General features: G+C 35.6%; 1 protein-coding gene across 14 annotated transcripts in view; it reads left to right on the top strand.

Annotated features, from left to right (window-relative positions):
* Nsd1 (nuclear receptor binding SET domain protein 1) overlaps nucleotides 1-15,114 on the top strand; it is a 156,888-nt gene that overhangs the window by 98,769 nt on the left and 43,005 nt on the right. For all 14 annotated transcript variants that reach the window (XM_040272116.2, XM_040272118.2, XM_005333164.4 and 11 more), the window contains 4 exons: nucleotides 4,925-5,000; nucleotides 7,798-7,916; nucleotides 8,903-9,046; nucleotides 12,768-12,891. In XM_040272116.2, coding sequence (XP_040128050.1) covers nucleotides 4,925-5,000; nucleotides 7,798-7,916; nucleotides 8,903-9,046; nucleotides 12,768-12,891 — 463 coding nt within the window. The remainder of the gene's footprint in view (nucleotides 1-4,924; nucleotides 5,001-7,797; nucleotides 7,917-8,902; nucleotides 9,047-12,767; nucleotides 12,892-15,114) is intronic.

Raw genomic sequence — 15,114 nt, 5'->3', positions numbered from 1 at the left:
GTGAGATGGAAGTAGAAAGATAATTAATTTTATAATAGATAATGACTGAATACTGGTTCCTTGAAAAACTTCTGCTACTCCTATAATCCTATTTTAGTTCCCCTGTTTTTGTTAGGTATTTACCTATTTGATTTGGTGTTATGAAGCTTATTTGTTTCATACCTTTTATTTTTTTTTTTCTTTTTAAAAGCATTCTGTCTTTTATTCTTCTCAGTCTTTTGACTTGGTCTTTTTAATTATTGTTAGGTGTATCTCCTGCCCTCTGAATTTTCTCTGCAGTTTGTACAACCTTTAGTGACAATTTCATCTCTTCAGCTCACTGTACTCGTTGAACCATATAGTCTAATAAGCCTGTGATGAATTTACTCCATGGGAATCATTTGAATGTTTTTGAGGATGAATGTGACATTTGCAGTGAGATGATGTATTTAGTAGTATTGTACAAGGTGAGTCATGAGAGGTTATTATATTATTGCTGGAGATAATAGCAGATTTCACAGAAAATAGCAGTTCAGGTTAGTTAAGTGAATCAATTAAAGAAATAAGGTCAATTTTTTTAGTGGTTTTGAAGGTAGGTTTCTTAAAATGTCATGTTCATTTGTGCAACCTTGTTCTATCAAATTACTTTCTGATGTAGGGGCTGGGGCTGTGGTTCAGTGGTAGCGCACTTGCCTGGCATATGTGAGGCACTGGATTTGATTCTCAGCACCATGTACAAATAAGTAAAATAAAGGTCTATTTACAGCTGGAAAAAAAATTTTTTTAACAAGTTAGTTTCTTTGGGGCTGGGGTTGTGGCTCAAGTGGTAGCCCGCTGGCCTGGCATGTTCGAGGTACTAGGTTCGATCCTCAGCACCACATAAAAATAAATAAAGATATTATGTTCACCTAAAATAAAAAGATAAATATAAAAAAAAAAGAAATTAGTTTCTGATGTAAAATATGACCAGTCATGTTTGTGGGTTAATATTGTTAAGGACATAGAATGTATGGTATGATTTTTTAATTTATATTAGGCAAATGTATCCTACACCTGTTCTTTTTTGAATAATATCTTTTTTTGGGCATAATATCTTTATTTTATTTATTTTTATGTGGTGCTAAGGATCAAACCCAGTGCCTCAAAGGCTAGGCAAGCACTCTACCACTGAGCTACAACCCTAGCCCTACACCTTTTCTTTTTAAAAATTGAAATATCTTTTGCACTGCTAAAAATGTATAGGTTTTAATTGGTCTGTTGGATGGCTTAAATAATCCTATACACCATGTGACAACCAACAAAGTATATATAATCTTCATTCATCACCCTAGAAGTTCATCTTGCATTTGTGTATGTTTGTGTGTTTGGCCTTGGGGATTACACCTAGGGCCTCATGACCTTTTGAGACAGGTTCTAAGAGGCCCAAGCTGACTTGGATTTTTCTTCTTCCTGCATCTCCAAAAGCTAGTATTACTTATGTATACCACCACACTGAATTCCTGTGCTTCTTTTATCAGTTACTTCCCCACTCTTATCCAAGATCTTTCTCTTTCTTATTTCTTTCTCTAAGATCTCACTCTTTCTTATTTTTGTCACTGTAGTTGTGCTTATTTGTGGTTATCAGTATTACTTTGTTTTATGCCAGCTTCTTTTGTTCAACCTGTATTTTTAAGCTACTTCCACAATGACCTAATGTATTACTTTTTATTATTAAGTAGACTATCATTATAAAATTTGCTTTTCTGTTCTGGTGATGCACATTTGGGTCTTTTTTTTTTATGTTTGAGTCATAAGATCACTGTAAGTTTTCCAAGTCTTTTGATGGACATATAGTTTTATTTGTCTTGATATTAATATGTAAAAATGGAATTGCTGGAATTGCATTTTAAATTACTTAAGAAATTGCCAAATAGTGGTTGTGCCACTTTACACTCTACAGGTAGTGTACCAGTGTTAAAGATTTTTTACAACATTTGATTATTTTTGTCATTTTAAATATTGCCATTTTCATGGGTGTTGTCTTCATTTATATCATTATAGTTTTTATGAGGGGTGGGTTACCAGGAATTTTACTCAGGGCACTCAACCACTGAGCCACACCCCCAGCCCTATTTTGTATTTTATTTAGATACAGGATTTTACTGAGTTACTTAGTGCCTCACTTTTGTTGAGGCTTGCTTTGAATTCTTAATCCTCCTGTTTCAGCCTCCCGAACAGCTCCAGTTACAGGCTTGGGCCACGGTGCCCACCAATATCTTATAGTTTTAATTTGTATTTCACTAATAATTATTACTAATTAGTGATATTGAACCCTCTTCTGGTCATTCCTACATCTTTGCGAAGTGACTGTTGAAGTTTACTTATATTTGATTAGATTTTTATCTTGTGTGGTTTTTTTTCTTTTTTACTTTTTGTTTTTGTTTATTCAGTAAAGGAAGTGCTTTATCTACTTGAGATATACAATATTTGTCAGATATGTATGCTGTAAATATTTTCCCCATTCTAAGGCTCTTAATTGTTTATCTCCCTCCCTCCCCATTTATGTTTGATACTTTTGTTTGGGACAGGGGGCACCAGGGATTAAACCAAGGGACACTTAATCACTGAGCCACATTCCTAGCTCTTTTTGTATTTTATTTAGAGAAAGGGTCTCACTGAGTTGCTTAGGGCCTCAGCTTCCCAAGCCGCTGGGATTATAGTCATACACCACCCCTCCTAGCTATGTTTACTACTTTTTATGTCCTGTTTGAGAAATCTTTGCCTATGCAGTGGACTCAAATATGTTGTCCTTGTGTTTTTTGTTAGAAGCTTTATGATTCTGGGTTTCACATACAAGTCTTTGTTCTAACTTGAATTCATGTGATGGAGTTTCAAAGTTAATTTTCCTCCTATATTGATGTCAAATTTGTCAAGAAAATTCTAGGTATACCACACTTCACTCACTCCTTATTGCTTGCTCAATTTTACACAACCCCCTCTTTCCTTGTATATGTTATTAGGGATGCACTCTACCATTGAGCCACAACCTTAACCCTTTAAATTATTTATTTTGAGACAGGGTCTTGCTTAGTCACCCGGGCTGAGCTCAAACTTGAAATCCTCCTGCCTCAGCCTCCTGAGTTGTTATAATTTTAGGTGTGCACCCCTTGTGCCTGGCTCCTTTCTCTTTCTCTCTCTTTCTGTGTGTGTCTCTCTCTCTGTCTCTCTCTCTCTCTCTCTCTCTATTTTCTTTTTGTGATGTCAAGGATTGAACCCAGGGCTTTGTGCATGCAAGGGAAGCATTCTCCCAACTGAGCTATATCCCCAGACCTCTCATTTCTGTTTAAACTCTCTGTCACTGTTGATTTTTAGTTTCTCTGGCATGAAGATGGGCATTGGATTTTGACAAGGGGGTAGAATAAAATTCTTTTCTTTTTTTTCCTATGAGTATGTGCTGCCTTCTGACCTAATCAGTTTCATTATTGAGATACTATTTGCTTTCAGACATATTATGTCATAAGGTTAAGTCATGATTTAGTTTCATTTTAATGGCCATTTAGTGTGGCCACTTTTTCTGTAGATGGACTAATCAGTAGGTTGGGGAGAATGTTTAATCTGTTGAAGTAATGCATGGCTTAACACATATTTGCCCTAGACTCAGTGTATAAGTAAATTATTGGCATCTTACTCATATCATCTAAGGCACTTAGAATATTCTTTTGTCGTTTTCATTCTAAGAATAGATTTTTATTCATACATTTGTTTGTGTGTGTGTGTGTGTGTGTGTGCACGCGCGCTTGCTCACTATTATTTCTATTTTAATTGATAAAATTAATGAAGTTGGAAATGAGAATTTTTTTGTTCTTTTGACTATAGTTTGGGAATATTTTCTTTATCTTTTAAAATAATGTTATTGTATATTTTATATATGTATTTTTAAATTATTTATATTTATTTGGTGCTGAGGATTGAATTTAGTGGTTCACATATGCTAGGCAAGCACTCTATCACTGAGCTATAGCCCCGGCCCAAACATTATGTTTATTTTGGTGCACAGCTTTTGGGTGAATATTAAATGATGAACTAGAAATTTGTTATATAAATAATATATGGATGCTGATTTTCTTTAAATTGTGCATGTCTGTTTTGTGGATTTGTCTAGGAGTCTTTGGATTTATTTAACTGGATAACTAATATTTCCCCTCTCATTTTATTTGACTTGGTCAGAATTTGGTGTACATTGAACATTAGGAAGTTTGTGTTGTTATGATTTGTTTATTTTAATAAGTGTTCAGAAATTCACAGCTTCATTTTATCTTGTTTTACTCTCAATCTCTGGAAACTTCATAGCAAGAATAATATTGTATTGACTTTTTTAAAAAGATATATATATTTTTTAGTTGTTGGTATATTTTTATTTTACTTATTTATATGCAGTGCTGAGAAACTTACCCAGTGTCTCCCCCGTACTAGGCCAAGTGCGCTACCGCTGAATAAAGTGTAAATTCTTGGTTTTGAGTTTTATTGTTAATATAAATTAATCTGAATATTCTTAAGTTGAAAAGATATTTTATGTTTTAAGGCTATTCAATATTCAGAGTCACTCTAATGGCTATAAATACTATTTTAGGAACATGAATTTAAAATATGGGGTGGAATAGATGAGCTTGATGAGTCTCTGGATACATATTTCTTTTCTACCATTTCATTCAGCAGCATTCTGTATTTGTTTTATGGATAGAAAGGTTTATAAGCTTTACTTTCTTATCATTTTTTTTTTTTTTTTTTGAGAAGCCTTTCCCTGTGATGTTTCCTATGCAACTCTTTACTATTACTATGGTATTCTTTACCAAAAACAGCTAGGATATGATATCAAGGACATGGGACAATTCAGATATGAGATATAATATAAAGTGTTTATTTTGCATTCCTTGATAAATCATGTTTCTTTTTTACTTATTTATAGTGTTATGATGCTGGTCACTTCCAGAATGGCATTTCTAATTCATGTGCTGCATCTCATTTAAAAGAGTTTGTTGGAGGTAAGTATTTTTGAGATTTAGAAAATGTGAAAGTAAGATTGAAGCACTTTGTTTATTAGGGAAAAAAAAAATGTTCCAAATTTAAGTTTTGAAACTCCTATGCCTAAAATGTGCTTCTTGAAATTTTGCTTGTGGATTGGGGTTGTAGCTCAGTGGTAGAGTGCTTGTCTAGCATGTGTGAGGCCCTGGGTCCGATCCTCAGCACCAAATAAAGATAAATAAATTAAAAATAAAGATATTGTGTCCATTTACAAGTAAATATAATAAAAATTAAAAAAGAAGAAACTTTTGTGAAACTGTAAGATTCTGTAGTCATTTACAGGCTTTTCACTCTTAACAGTTTAAGTTATATTTTGAGCAAGGAAATATTTGGAACAATGGAGAAAAATTTTCTCATTTTGGGGGGGCAGGGGATACCAGGCTCAGCTACTGAGCCTGATACCCAGCCCTGTTTTCTATTTTATTTAAAGACAGGGTCTCACTGAATTGATTTGTACCTTGCTGTTGCTGAGGGTGGCTTTGAACTCATCATCCTCCTGCCTCAGCCTCCTGAGCCACTGGGATTAAAGGTGTGCGCCACTGCACCCGGCTCCTTCATTTTTTTTTTTTTTAAGAGAGAGAGAGGGAGGGAGGGAGGGAGGAGAGAGAATTTTTTAATATTTATTTTTCAGTTTTCGGTGGACACAACATCTTTGTTTGTATGTGGTGCTGAGGATTGAACCCGGGCCGCACGCATGCCAGGCAAGCTCGCTACCACTTGAGCCACATCCTCAGCCCTCCTTCATTTTTTAATAATCTATCTACTTTGACTCATTAATTCTTGTCTTGGAGTTTTCTTTTCTTTCTTTCTTGGGGCATTAGACCCAGAGATGCTTTAATACTGAGTTATATGTCTAGATTGTTTTACATTTTTAGACAGTGTCTCACTAAATTGCACAGGCTTTCCTTGAACTTGTGATTCTCCTGCCTCAGTCTCTCAAATTATTAGAAGTACAGGTTTGTCATGCTGTGCCTGGTATATGAATTAGCTCATATTTGGGTAAAGGAGAAGTGGAATCCAAGTTAAGCAGGAGACCACAAATCATCTGGGACAGTCTTTCACAAACTGTGTTTGTATTTTTAATCACATCTTTGAGCCAATTCTGTTGTTTTCTCTTATGAGCTTTGGGGTCTTCAGACCCCTTCCCAATGATACTAGAAGCTATCTTTTGGAACCTGTACTTGGGTGATCATGATTGTTTACCCAAGGTCTTCATACAGATAGAATGTTCATAAATCGAGCATGTATTGTCTAAATACCTGTGGTTAGACTCTTAATTCTAATTCGTTTAAACTATTACAAAGAGGATATTTTCTATATCATTTTTGTTTTATAGATGAAACATTAAGATGAATCAGGTTGCAGGATTGGGAAACTAAATCCCGATCAAATTCCTTGGGACACTATTATCTTTTTGTGCATTCCAGATTTTGTCAGTTCTTTCTACCATTTTGATCATTTGTATGCCAAAGCATTTTATGATTAATGTCATTCTCGAAATGTTATCCCAGATTTGAACATAGTATACCTCATTTTGATCTGCCAGTAGAGTACCATGAGATGATTTTATTTCATGTGGTCTTTGATATATCTTTTAATGTGTCCCTTCTCTATTAAATTTTTAACAAAGGAATCTATTCATTTTAATCATGAGGGCAATTATAATCCCATTGGTTGGTCACTTTTTTTTTTTGCTTTGTCTTAAGTGCTTTCCAAATGATATCTGTTGTTTTTCTCTATATTTCAGTTTTTTGTACAATGTGTAATGTGAAGTTTATCTTTTGTAAATTTTATGTAGGTATTCTATCTTGTAAGAATTTTGAGCTTAGGCCTGGGGGATGTATATCTTAGTGGTAGTGCTTTTGCCTACTGTGTTTGAGGCCTTGGGTTCTAACCCTGGCACTACAAGAAGAATAAAATATAAAGGAGTAGTTTTTAGGCTGCATCATATTAATTCTTCTTTTAGTTTTGGGTAGTTTGGAGTTCTGATAACAGCTTTTCCATCTCAATCAGCCAGTCACAATAGATGACACTGAGGCAGTCTTTGAACCAAAGTCTAGCATTTACATTGATACCTAGCATAAATATTCTGGAAATCTTTAAAATACTCTAGATTTCTTTTGGTGTTACAATGACACGGAGTTGAAATGTGTCTATTAAAAAATGAGGGAGGGACTAGAATTTCTTGTTCTAAATATGCCAGATGAGATTGTGCATTCATTTTAAACTTTTGGATATTAAAGGTTATCTTAACACTGAGTAAAATACCTTAATTTAAGTCATTAAATCTATTGAGGGATCTTTCCCTACCCTATAAGCCAAATCATATATATGTTCATCTTAATTTACTTAAATCATGTGTTGATAAAGTTTGTTGACTCTAATATTTTAGTCCAGGAAATTAATATCTTTTCCTGTCTAGTAAATGGACTTTTCCATCTATGGGATGTGAAAATCCTTAGAGGGAAGTAGAAAGAGTCAAAAATGAAATTGCTTTAATAACCTGCACATTTATTATTTAATCTATGTAAGTCAGTACTTACATGTAGTTATTTCCCCAGCTAGTTGTGTAGTTGTAGATAACTCAATTTTCTTCTTTTCCCATGTTTTTCTCACCTCTGAATCTAGATCATTAAATGAGTTTTAAAGTTGGTTTTTACTCTAACCTACCATAATTGTCTGAGGTCTCTATGTAAGGATTGTTGTTCTTGAATGTGTTTGATTAGCCATTAGGTAACACTTCTTTTCCTGTCTTAGGCACTACCAAGATATTTGATAAGCCAAGGAAGCGAAAACGACAGAGGCATGTTACAACTAAAGTGCAGTGTAAAAAAGTGAAAAATGATGACTCATCAAAAGGAATTCCAAACTCAGAGGTATTACTCAGTTCCTGATCTTTTGACATTGTGAAGAGAAGCTACTTTTCACAGTAGAGGCCACATCCCTCTCCCTCAAGTTTACTTAACTATAGTATTTTCTTGAAATGGCTAATAGGCATAAGGAATTCTAAAGTGGAATGAGAGCCTGATCCTAGTAAAGTAAATTAAGGAGATGACCTTTTAGAAATATCATATCCTATGTTGTAGACATCAGATGAAATTTTTTTTTATTAATTAAATCCATTCTAAAACCAGAGCACACAATATCAAGTAACCATATGATATGAGTGAACTTAGATAATGCCCTTTACAAGTTGAGACTGCTGCTATTAGGGGGACAGTTACTTATTTCTTGGCCATCAGTTGCTCAATTTTGGGATAATATTTAACAAAATTGCCTTTCAAGAAACAAAGATAGAGCTGAGGATATAGCTCAGTGGTAGAGTGCTTGCCCAGCATGCATGACACCTTGACTTCCATCCGCAGCACTGCAAAGAGATAAACAGATTTAAAACCTTGTTCTCATAGAGCCTCTGTGCTAACTGACTTTCCAACTTAAGTTTAAAGAGAATTAGAATCAATCAGGTCAGCATCACATATTATGATGCAGAGTGTTTCTTTCCAGACAATTTGAATAGAATGCCCAAGGTGGGCATTATTTAGGAAACACTGATCTTGGAAGGACAAATAAGTAATCAAATAAACTTAAGAATGTTTTCTCTCCCTTAGTGAAACCTTTAAATGGAACAGCTCAAAAAGTTCCAGTGGAACAGCCTCAGAGCAGTTAGTGGCAGGGCATGAGGCGCCCACTACCCGCCCAATCACAGCAGGGTTAGAACTAACATTGCATGCAGTCCGCCCGCGTGATTGGCTGAACATCTGTAAGTGCTTAATGGCTAGACAAATAGCAGCCCAGAGGGAGGGGGTCAGATGGAGGAGACATCAATAATACAGGTATGGAATATTATTTTTTTCTCTGCAAGGGAGAACTGATGACTCACAGGACGGATGCAACCCCCAAGGAGACTGTTGAGGAGGGTGTAGAACATGACTCTGGAATGTCTGCATCTAAAAAAATGCAGGGTGAACGAGGTGGAGGAGCTGCCCTCAAGGAGAATGTTTGTCAGGTAGAGAATGTTTGCCCACTTACATTTTCTTTGCATGATTATCTTAAGAGAACGCCTCCCTATCTCTGAATGACCTTATTGTGGTTACAAAAAATGAGTTTGAATGATTCTAGTGGAGTTACTTTAAGGCTATAACTTTTTTCTTTGACAAAAAGAGAAAGGAATAGAAATAATTCCCTGTTCATCACCTTTCTCTGTGGCCCATGAGTGTATGTCCTTTAGCAGGTCTGAGATGAAGAATGTGAATTAATTAATTTGTGAAACATAATTTTCTTGAGGTGCAACCTGTCATAGTGTGGGTATCTTAGGGTTTCTAAGGGATTTTTCCAGGGGCTATTTTAGCTTTTTTTCTTAAATAGTGACTTTGAAAATATCACTATATTTTCCCATTTGTTTAATAAATACTTATACTTTATTGGCTATGTATCAAGTCTTATTCTAAGCACTTTATAAATATTTCATCATTTAGTAATATGACAGTAATCTCATAAGATTGAGTTCTGTTATTAGCCCCTTGTTGCAGATTAGGAAACAAAACTACAGAGAGCCTAAACAGCTTGCCTGTAGTCCCACACTAAAGCTAGTATTCAGATCTAGGCAATCTAAGTTTAGAGGTCTAATAATCGTGCTGTATTTCCTCTCTGAGATGTGTCTACCTTATTGTTTAAGAGCCTTTTCTGACTTTTGGATTAATCCATTAAACATATGCTTTAGGTGTGCTATTGTTTTATAGACTTAATGATCCATTGATGCATATTCTTAAAATGTCTTATAAAATCTTAATATGAGACTTAATTAATTTTTTCCTTCCTATACTGGGGATTGAAACCAAAGGCCCTCTGTAACTGACACAACCCCAGCCCCTTTTATTTCATCTTGACGTGGAGACAGTGGTATTATAGGTGACAGAAACCATGCACTGCTCAAATACATACATATATAATTTGAATTGAAACAACTCAAATATAAACCCAGATTCAGTATAAGTTATTGTAGTCATTACAATTTTATGCCAGTTTTTTTTTTTTTTTTTTTTTTTTTGGCCTATTCACTTTCCCTATTATATAAAGGATGCTTCAATGTATTTGGACCAGCTCCCAAACAGTGTTAATCCTCAAGGACAGTTATCTTCATTATTTATTGGAGTAAGACAAGTCAGAGTGTAAATATGTTTTACAAAGACTGTCAAAAATTAAATAAGTGTCCAGGTGCTGTGGCGCACACTTGTAATCCTAGCGGCTCAGAAGGCTGAGACAGGAGGATCATGAGTTCAAAGCCAGCTTCAGCAAAAGTGAGGTGCTAAGCAAATTAGAAAAAATACAAAATAGGGCTGGAGATGTGACTCAGTGGCAGAATGTTCCTCAGTTCAATCCCTAGTACCAAAAAGTAAACAATCAAAAGTATTGTGCCTGTGTGGTCCTGAACTGTTTGGATCAGTGTGTAAATTGATGTTGTGATTTGATAATTTACTATTCATCCCCTTTCAGTCTCAAATATCCCAGTATAAAAAGAAAAATTACATGGGTTAGTTATAACATTTAGTTAATTTTTTAAATGTATTATTTGGTTTATACTGTAATTGAAAATTTCTTATTTAAGCTGTTTGTATGTAGAAAAATTGTCATTGGAATTTTGTGTATAGAAAGCAGAATGTATCATATGGTGGTGTTGAATTTATGAGTGTGAATGAATTGTGGATAATTGGAGAGTCAAACATTTGAGAACAACCCATGTTACAGGTTGGTTAAGGCCCTGGGGACCCCTTTCAATCTCAAGCTGCCTCTGTAGCCTTGCTTCCCAAAGCTTTCCTGTTCATTTGTTTGTTTCTGCTTTGATGTCCTTAAGTGGCCAAAACCATTTCTCCCCCCATTGTACTGGGGATTGAACTCCGGGGCAGTGTAGCACTAAATTATATATCCAGCCCTGTTCATTGTTTATTATGAGATAGTGTCTCCTTAAGTTGTGGAAGCCAGTCTTGAATTTGGATTCCTTCTGCCTCCGCCTCTCAGGTATCTGGGACTACAGGTGCATGCTACCATGCCTGGCATCTTTTATTTGCTTAGTTACTTTTCCTCTTTCTTACTAACATAATTATAGTCAGCCAGTGGATGGAAAATATTTGGGGAATAAAAAATGTTATAGTGCTCCTGATATATACTGTATAGTTCACCCCATAATTATTGGATCTGTACTGAGCATATATAGAATTTTTTTATTGTCATTATTGCCTTAACAATACAAAGGAATATTTATATAGCTATTATAAATAATGTAAAATTTCAATAAAATATATGGGAAGAATGTGCATAGGTTATGTGCAAACTCTATATGCCGTTTTATAAGGGTTTTTTTTTTTTTTTTAAGCCCCTGCCCAGTATTGTTTTGCACTAGGGATTGAACCCACTGACCTATGTCCCCAGCCCTTTTTATTTTTTATTTTGAGTTTTATTTTTTATTTTAAGTTTCCTAGGCTGGCCCTGAACTTTTGATCTTCCTGCCTTAGCCTCCCCAGTTGCTGGGGTTATATGCATGTGCCACCACACCTGGCTGTGTAAGGGTCTTGATCATCCACAGATTTTGGTATCTGTGGGTATTCCTGATTGATTGTGTAAGGCTTTCTTATGTATTTATTTATTTACTACTTATCACTATGGAGATGTAAATCAGGGTTTTAATATGTTGAAAGTACTGAATGTTGAGAATTTGCAGTCTTCATAAATCTAACATTGTATTTGTAGTGACAGATGTGGGTCCTCATTTCCCACACCATTTCTTTAAGTGACAACCTGCCTTAAGTGAGTTCCTTTCAGAATGTGATCTCTCTGAGGTGGTTCTAGATGTATCTTAACAGGTTGCTCAGATCTTGCTAGGATCTATCTCAGTATCTCTTTCTCTCCCTCTCCTACCTTTTGGTATTGGGGATCAAACCCAGAACTTCACAAATGACAGACCAACACTCTACCACTGAGCCTCATCCCCAGACTGCTAGCATCTCTTTTTGTACAATGCATGACTCATCTCAAGCTGACCAGTATTATTCACTTGCTTAAACTACTGCATTATCCTTCTGGTTTCTCTCTTTGTTCTTACCTTTTTACTCTTTAATTCATTGTTCACATAACAACCAGAGGGATGTTTTTAAAAAAATGAACACTTGATTTCAGGCTTTTCTTTAGAGTTCTGCAGTGGTACACGTTCACAATTAGAATAAACTCTAATAAATTAAACAGGTCCTTGTCTTTCTTGCACCTTACTTCTGCCACTTGTAACATTTTTTCACTTTTTATCAATGACAGAGGCTTTCTTTGTAATTCCCAATATACCATGTATTTTCTCTGTGGACTTGTATATTTGCTGTGGTCCTGGACCTTGCGTCACATCTTCACGTGACTGACTTGTCCTTCATAGGCCAGTAGGAGAGGTCATCCCTAATCAACCAAAGTAGATATTGGAATTCTCTATATAATACTAATCATTATCTTATATATTTCCTGTTTGTTTAAATTATTTGCTTGTTACCTTCTGTCCCCATAATATAAGATGTATATGAGACAGGAATCTGTAGTGCCTGGCACATAAGAGGTAATTATTAAATGATGGTCGAATTAATGGTGAAATTTCCTGTTGTTGTTTTTTTCCCAAAACTATTTCTTAACCTTTGGCCTTTAGGGGTTTTCTCAAACCTTTTCCTATAGACAGATCTGTTTTCTTTCCTTAACAGAACTGTGAGAAACTTGGTGAGCTGCTCTTATGTGAGGCTCAGTGCTGTGGGGCTTTCCATCTGGAGTGCCTTGGCTTAACTGAGATGCCAAGAGGAAAATTTATCTGCAATGAATGTCGCACAGGTAAATCAGATATAGAAGAGTATTTTTCTGAAGAGTTTTTAAGTTTTTCGGGGGAAATAAAATGTATTGGAGACACCATTTGGTGGCACAGGGCTGGGCACTACACATATATAAATATGTGCTTTGTTGCTCCCCTCAGTAAAGCATACCAGGTGAGGGCTGCGGTTGTAGCTCAGTGGTAGAATACTAGCTTAGTATGTGTGAGGCTCTGGGTTTGATCCTCAGCACCACACACACAAAAAATAAATAAAATAATGGTATTGTGTTCATCTACAACTAAAAAGAAAAGCATACCAGGTGAATAGTAAGTGAAGAGTTTCATGCCTTACAGAAAGGTTTATAATTGAAATGTGTTTTAAATATGTTATGAACAAAGATGATCTAAATCCACAGAAGAAGATATATAAGTGTAGTTTTAAGAGAGAAAGATTGCTGGGACCTGTGGTGTATGCCCATGATCTCAGCAATTTGAGAGGCTGAGCCAGGAGGATCACAAGTTCAAGCCATCCTCACCAATTTAGTGAGGCCATCAGCAACTAGCAAGACCCTGTCTCAAAAAATAAAAGGGTTGGGGATATAACTCAGTTGTAAAGTACTCCTGGGTTCAATTCTCAGTACCAAAAAATTAAAAAATAAATAAAGAGAGGAGAGAGAGAGAGAGAGAGAGAGAGAGAGAGAGAGAGAGAGAGAGAGAGAGAGAATGAAATTGTAGGGGAATACAAAGGCACAATGTCTGGTATTGAAAGTGCCTGAAGTACTTGGGGAGTTGGTATGTATGCCTGTGTTTCTAAAGGTTACGTAAGATATTTTAGTTCAGAGATATTGTTCACTAGGGGTGTTTCTAGGTTACTAAAGGTGTTTTCTATTTCTTAATCTGGGACTTGATTGTGTAAACATTCACTTCATGGCAGTTCATCAATAGTATACTTAAGATGTGTGTACTTTTCTTTGCATGTGTTATATAAGAAATGTTTGTCAATAAAAGAAAAAGATTATGTGGAATAGTTATGTTGGTTTAGAAAATGGGAAATCAGCCTATAAAATACTTTATAAGCTATGCTAAGGAAAGTTCTCTTTATTCAGCACGATATTTAGATATTATAGCATTTAAGCAGTGAAGGAATGAGTATAGATTTTATATTTACAAACCATTGAAATCTCTGAAAGTCTCTCTGAATGATGCTGTCCAAAGTGAAGGCATCTGTGGAATGAGATAAGAACCAATGACAATCCCTGAGGATATAGAATTATATCTATACTCTATAGCTGTTGGGAGTGTGAAGAGGTGCTAATCAGTATCTGCTAAACCACCAGAGTGGGGTGTCATTAATAGGGGTAGATTTAACAAAGATAACCAGGAGGTTTTGGAGTAAAAAGATACTTTTGTGGGCTGGGGTTATGGCTCATCAGTAGAGCATTCTCCTAGCAAGTGCGAGGCCCTGGGTTCGATCCTCAGTACCACATAAAAATAAATAAATAAAGGTATTATGTCCAGCTGCAACTAAAAAAAAAAAAAAATTAGAAAAAAGAGAAGGGGCTGGGGCTGGGGTTCAATGGTAGAGCGCCTGCAGTGTACATGTGAGGCCCTAGGTTTGATCCTCAGCAACACATAAAAATAAATAAAGATATTGTGTCTAACTACAACTAAAAAAATATTTTTTAGAAAAGAAGCTTTTGCATTTGGCAGTGAGAAAAGTACCTGGCTTTCAAAGAGGCTGCCATGCTACACCATGTTGAAAGATCAATGGGTGACAGTCTATATTACTTCTTAAATAAGCTTGACTTCAATTGAAAGGAATGTAGTACCTGAAGGAAGGACATCACAGGTTCAAGGGAAGGGCCATCTTGCATGTAGGGTGAGGGATCTAATGTAGTGTAGAAAAAAACACACAATACAGGAAATAAGAGTGAAGTACAGCCACAGAGAAAGGAAGGTAACAACAAAATTTAATTGTGTCATGGAGTTGTGGGGCTCTGGGAGGAAGCTAAAGAAGTTATTTCTTGGCTTGGGGAGAATAATGGGAAAGGTTATTGTTTCTAATTTGAATGGTAGAGAAACTTTAGTACCCCCAATAGGACACAATCAGCAATTTCATGTCTTTGTATAGATAAGCTATGTCAAATTGAGGAGCCAATCACTTTGGGGCAGCTATTTCATTTTCTCACAGTCACTTTGATCAATGTTGGAGAAAAAGTTGGAAGACTTTGGGGACTTTCATCATT

The sequence above is a fragment of the Ictidomys tridecemlineatus genome, chromosome 1, assembly GCF_052094955.1.
Source record: "Ictidomys tridecemlineatus isolate mIctTri1 chromosome 1, mIctTri1.hap1, whole genome shotgun sequence".
NCBI lineage: Eukaryota > Metazoa > Chordata > Mammalia > Rodentia > Sciuridae > Ictidomys > Ictidomys tridecemlineatus.
The sequence above is the reverse complement of the archived record's forward strand: the minus strand, read 5'-3'. Positions and strand labels throughout refer to the sequence as shown.